The 6,025-nt window shown below is 54.6% G+C and overlaps 1 protein-coding gene across 1 annotated transcript; it reads left to right on the top strand.

Moving 5' to 3' along the window:
• Positions 1–241: 241 nt before the first annotated feature.
• Positions 242–5,606, top strand: Jsrp1 (junctional sarcoplasmic reticulum protein 1). The gene is made up of 8 exons (XM_057772621.1): positions 242–290; positions 510–791; positions 1,693–1,815; positions 2,084–2,121; positions 3,560–3,656; positions 3,734–3,907; positions 4,891–4,976; positions 5,089–5,606. Exons 3-8 carry the CDS (start codon positions 1,698–1,700, stop codon positions 5,548–5,550), a joined length of 975 nt encoding a protein of 324 aa, XP_057628604.1. The 5' UTR covers positions 242–290; positions 510–791; positions 1,693–1,697; the 3' UTR covers positions 5,551–5,606.
• The last annotated feature ends 419 nt before the right edge of the window (positions 5,607–6,025 follow it).

Here is a 6,025-nt window from a genome sequence, read left to right as displayed (position 1 = left end):
TCAGGGCAGAGGTAAGCCAGCCACGCTTCAGAAGCCTCAAGTCACAGATGCGGCCACTGAGGCTGCGACCTCGGACACTAGAGCAGCAAACAAGGTCTCTGGGTTCATTGCAGGAGGCGGCTGTGGGTGGCGGCCACCCTCCCAGTGACCCCGTGAAAAGCCCTCCTCCTGGCTCCTTGGCGCTCTCCAATTGGTCCCCAGCAGCTGTCTCTGGCCATCTGTTGCTGTCCATCACAGACCACCGGTCCGTGCGCTTTCTTGTTTGTCAGGCCCAGCTCCGAGACTGTAGGGTAAGAGGGGCTGGGGGGAACCTGGATAGGGCTGTGGTTCTAGAGCTTGGTAAGGGATCCCTGAGGTCCACTAGGGTCCCCTATTCCGATGACCACCCCCCCATACAGGGAGGGGCCAAATTCCCTGCCTCACCTGTGTTCTGGTACCCTCCCCCAAGAGGGGAAACTTCTATGGTTTTACTTATATTTCATTTTTAAATGATATTTTAAAATTTTTAGTTTTTGTAAGTGGACAAGTGAAGGTATGTGCTGAGGGGTACGCGTGGTCAGCAGAAGACAACCCGAGGACTCCAGCCTTGCCTTCCAGCTGAAGCGCCCGGCCGCGGCTAGCCTTTAATCCCAGCACTCGGGAGGCAGAGGCAGGCGGATCTCCGTGAGTTCGAGACCAGCCTGGTCTACAGCGTGAGTTCCAGGACAGCCAGCGCTACACAGGGAAACCCTGTCTCGAAACCACGCCACCCACAAAGGGAGGTGATTGGAGGATTGAATTCAGATCATCAGGTTTGGCTACAAGCTCTCCTACCTGATGAGCCATCTTGCGGGCTCATACCCTCCCTGTTTTTAAAGTATTTCTGTCGGGGCGTGGAGGTGCGGGGGCAGTCAGTGGCCATGTATGGTCCCCTCCTCCCCATAAACTAAACCTGTGTCTGGCATCCAGCTCAGCAGAGCCCCTGGTCCCAGTTTCTCTGTGTGCCCTATAAAAACAGGGGCAAGAAGGCTGGTGTCGTGACTGGAAACCCCTCACGACCCCGTCTGCCCTGCCTCCGCTGTCACACTGAGGGCTAGACCGGGCGGGCTGCTGAGGCTTCAGCCCCCTGAATCCTGGGTCAGCTAGGGGGTTCGGCACTAGGATGCCTACTCTGTTAGACTGGGAGCAAGAGTCTGGGGAGGGGTTGGGCTGCCAGACTGACCTCTCCTGCTGGCGTGAGACACCCGATAAAAATAGTCTATGGCCTCAGAGAATTTGAGCTGGCTCTGCAGAGCAGGGCTCCAGCATGGGCCTTGGGTTCATTCCTGTGTAGCCCTGGGTGAGCTCTGGGCCTGGGTGAGCTCTGGGCCTCTCGGGGACTTGATTTTGTTCCTTGCTGTATTGATAGACTCTGGGTGTCTTCCCATGGTTGGGCTATGGGGAAGGGGTCCCAAGGAAATGCTGAAGTCATGCAAGAGTATGAATTTCTGCCCAGCATGTGGCTCACACCTTTAATCCTAGCACTCGGGAGGCAGAGGCAGGTGGATCTCTGCGAGTTTGAGGTCAGCCTGGTCTACAGAGCGAGTTCCAGGACAGCCAGGGCTACACAGAGAAACCCTGTCTTGAAAAAAACAAAATGAAAGGAGCATGAATTCCTCCAGTGAAGGCGAAGATTAGGTAAGACGATGCCCTGACTCCCTGCCCATCCTGCAGTCTTCATGACAGCCAGAGGCTTGGAGGATCTGGATGGGGGCCTGGGCAGCTGCCTCCCCAGCGATGACTTCTCGTTACTGGAGGAGCCAAGCTCAGGCCGACGGCCAGACGGCAAGGCACAAGGTACCGCGATTGATGCGAGAGCCTGGTGGCTCCGCTTTGGAGACCAACACTTAATCTCCCAGCCTGGGCCAAGGCAAGCGGCTTTAGGGGTTGATTCCTCGGTTCTGGGTTGGAAGCTTCTAGGAGACACTGCTGCATGTCTCTGAGCCCCATGTCCCTTGTCATTTGCATAGGAAGCTGCAAATTGCCTTTCGGTGTGGGGTGGGGTGGAGTTGGTCAGGGTGGTAAATACCCTGCTATTTCGATTCTTCATCTGTTTCAACAACAGGGGCATCCAGGCTGGCTGACTCTTGTCGCTGGACACCTGTGAGTAGCTGGCTCCGCGATCGGGACAGCCTGCTAAAGGAATGGTGGTCTCCCATTCTTCTCCACCTCTCTTCCTCCCTCCCTCCCTCCCTCCCTCCCTCCCTCCCTCCCTCCCTCCCTCCCTCCCTTCCTCCCTTCCTTTTTTCTTTTTATTTTTGAGTTAGGGTCTCATGTAGCCCAGGCTGTCTTCGAACTCAAATTTCAGGAATGACCCTGAACTCGGAGCCTCGCACCCCCCTTTCCAAGTCCTGGAGTGACAGGCGAGCACTGTCAGACCTGCTGTGTATAGAGCTGGGGGAGCTACAACCCCAGCTTCCTTTCAAAAATTTGTTTCAGGGCCTGGAGAGATGGCTCAGAGGTTAAGAGCATTGCCTGCTCTTCCAAAGGTCCTGAGTTCAATTCCCAGCAACCACATGGTGGCTCACAACCATCTGTAATGGGGTCTGGTGCCCTCTTTTGGCCTGCAGGCATACACACAGACAGAATATTGTATACATAATAAATAAATAAATAAATAAATAAATAAATAAATAAATAAATAAATAAAATTTGTTTCAGTTGGGCAGTGGTGGTGCACACTTTTAATCCCAGCACTCCGGAAGCAGAGGCAGGCGGATCTCTGTGAGTTTGAGACCAGCCTGGTCTGCAGAGTGAGTTCCAGGATTGCAGGGCTACACAGAGAAATTCTGTCTTGAAAACAAAAAACAAAAGTTTTTTTTCCTTCATTTTTGTTTTATGTTTATGGGTGTTGATTTGTATTTAATTTTTATTTTTTTATGCGTTTTGCCTGCATACATGGGTATCTGATGAACTCAGAAACCAGAAGGGGGCATTGGATCCCCTGGAAGTGGAGTTACAGATGGTTGTGAGCTGCCCTGTGGGTGCTGGGTTCTCTGCGAGAGCTGCCTGTGCTGTAGCCACTGAGCCATCTCTCCAACTTCTAATGTATATGTATATATATATATGTGTGTGTGTGTATATGTGTTTATATACATGTATTGTGTTTTTATATATTTGTATATATACACATGTATAGATCTGTACTTATCTGCATGTCTATATATGCATACACACACATATATATGTGTGTGTATATAATTATTTATATGTATATGTGAACATGTACAGCAAGGGATCACAGGCCATCTTCCCTGAATCTGTTTTCTCCTTTACTGGGGGGGGGGAGGGGAGTGGGGTGTCCCAGGATCAAACGCAGGCTGTCAGGTTTGGAGGCAGGACCAGCACCCAGTGAGCTGCTTGCCTGGGCCCTACTTTTGAGTTTTAGACAGTCCTTCTACACAGCCCAGGTCGGCATCCAACTGCAGACCCTCTTATGTCTCGACCTCCTGGGTGTTGAGATTACAGAATGAGTCATTACAACCCGCCTCCTCCCCGGAAAGTCTGAACTGATATCCCGCCTGTCTCTGACGCCCTACAGGTCCTCCAGGACACAGTGACTGCTGGCACTGTGGAGAAAGAGCTCGTGGCCCAGGAGGGTCTGGGAACCAGTAAAGGGATTCCTAAAGCTGGGACAAGTGGGTTTGCGCGGGGAGGGCGAGCGGGCGGGGATGGGGCGACAGGAGCCACAGGCGACCAAACCTTGTCTCCACAGGCCCCCGGAGCGTTCCCGCACGCAGAAAGTTGCAGGCTGCGCCTCCCCTGAAGCCCCCGCCGCCACCGCCACCGCCCAGGGACGACCTGCCTTGGGGAGACCTGACGCTCAACAAGTGCCTGGTGCTGGCCTCTCTGGTGGCACTGCTGGGCTCGGCTGTCCAGCTCTGTCAGGGTGAGCCTTGCAGAGGAGGGATTGGCCTGCGGCAGGGGTAGGGACAGTGAGAGTCCTCTCCAAAGGGGTGGGGTGCATTCCCTGCAGCCCTGCGGGGGCAGTGACTCCATTGTTCCTACAAACATTGTGCTCAAGTCTCTCCCTACCCCAGGAATAGCCTGTGAGCCGCATGGTCACACCTAGGCTTCCAAGCCTGCCTTTGGGGTGCTCTTGGCTCAACTGGCATTCATTCATTCATTCATTCATTCATTCATTCATTCATTCATTCATTTTGAGCCAGAGTCTCACTCTGTATCCCTGGCTGGCCTCTGTAGACTCTGAGAAATTCGCCTGCCTCTGCGTCCCTCCCACGTGCTGGAATTAAAGGTGTGAGTCACCATGCCCAGACATTTTTTTTTTTTTGACAGAGTTTCACATAGTCCAGGCTGGCCTCAAGCTTTCTATATAGCCCTGGCTGGCCTCTGATCCCCCTGCTTTGAACTCCCAAGAGCTGAACCCAGGCTTTTTTGTTTGCTTTTGAGTTAAGGGCTCATTTTATATAACACAGATTAGCCTGGGTCTCATGGCAATCCTCCTGTCTCAGCATCCTCCAGCCAGGATGACGGGCATGTGAGACTGAACCTGGTCCCACTCCTTCATAGTCCACCCCAGGCTAGATGTCCCCGTGCAGAGAGAGGGGGGAGGGGAGGGGAGGGGAAAGGAGGAGAGAGGAGAAGAGAGGGAGAGAGGAGAAGAGAAGAGAAGAGAAGAGAAGAGAGGGAGAGAGGAGAAGAGAAGAGAAGAGAAGAGACGAGAAGAGAAGAGAAGAGAAGAGAAGAGAAGAGAAGAGAAGAGAAGAGAAGAGAAAAGGGGGGTCTCTAGGAGGAGGGGGTATCCCAGCAGCAGGAGCATGAGGTAGACTGCTGAAGTGGGTTGTTCTGGGGCTGAGTGGGAGGATGAGGAGGGTGCGCTCTGTCCTCCAACCCAGACCGACTGACTTTCAGACGCGGTGGCTGGGGAGGTGGCGGTGGAAATCCCTCAGCAGTGGGTCCCGCCCAGTCCTACACCCAAGAAACCAGAGGCGCCCGCGGTAAGCTTTCTTCCCGGGCCTTCACCTGATGGGGCTGCTTTCCAGGGAAAAGGAGGTCCGGCTTGTGGGGAGATGGGCGCGGACCCCAAGACCCCACATTGTCTTTCTGCAGCCTAAGCCCCCGCTCTTGGTGCCCCCATCGGGGCCTCCTGAGCCCAAGCCTGAGCCACCCGGGCCCCAGGTACAGAAGCAGGAAAAGCCTGAGGCTGCAGAAGCAGAAACCCAGGGGGAGCCTGGCGGGTCCACCCCAGAGGCCTCTGGAGAAGAGTGCGCACCCCTTGGTGGCCAAGGGTCCCAGGAGAGGCCGAGGGAGAAGTCAAAGAAACGAGAGAAGCTGAAGAAGGAGAAACTGAGGAGGGAGAAGCCCAGGAAGGAGGAGAGGCCGTGGGTCACCAGGGAGCCCCGCCAATCCCTGTCCCGGCGCTGGGAGGCCCGCGAAGGAGGCCATCGGCCATGGATGCGGTCCTCCAGGGAACTCGAGCATGAGAAGCGGCAGGCCTGGGCTTCCCGGCGACGCCACGACCGTGACGACCGACCCAGACAGAAGCCCCGTGTGGGAAAGGGGCGCGATTGATCCTGCCCCTGTCCTCCTTGGTGAACCCCGTGTCCCTTCTCCCTGCAGCACCAGTAAATAAAGCTCGTGCTGCGACAGCCACGTTTTCTGCTCCTTTGTGCCTGGACCCCAAGGGTCGACGAGATGGCGAAGTGGGTAAAGGTGCTTGCCGCTGAGCCTTTATCCTGGGACACACTCCCCTTCATTATCCTGACCTCCATCAGCGTGCTTGCAGTTCTGACCCTCCTGTCTCCACCTCCAGACACACCTGCACCGCCACATTTTCTTTTTCAGGTTTGAGCCTGGGGTGGGGGGGTCGGGGTTGGGATGTGCAAGCGCCCTTTACGGCTGAGCTGTTTGTCTCGCTCCCCTCTTTTGGACTTTGAAGCAGGGTTTTACTCTGTAGTTCAGGATGACTCAAAGCAATTCTCCTGCCTCAACCCTCCCCTCCACACATACAAATTAGTTAACTAATTTAAAAAGTGACATGGTCTGG

Source organism: Chionomys nivalis, chromosome 6 (assembly GCF_950005125.1).
Source record: "Chionomys nivalis chromosome 6, mChiNiv1.1, whole genome shotgun sequence".
Classification (NCBI taxonomy): Eukaryota; Metazoa; Chordata; class Mammalia; order Rodentia; family Cricetidae; genus Chionomys; species Chionomys nivalis.
Note: the sequence above shows the minus strand (reverse complement) of the source record. Positions and strands in the feature narration are given on the sequence as shown.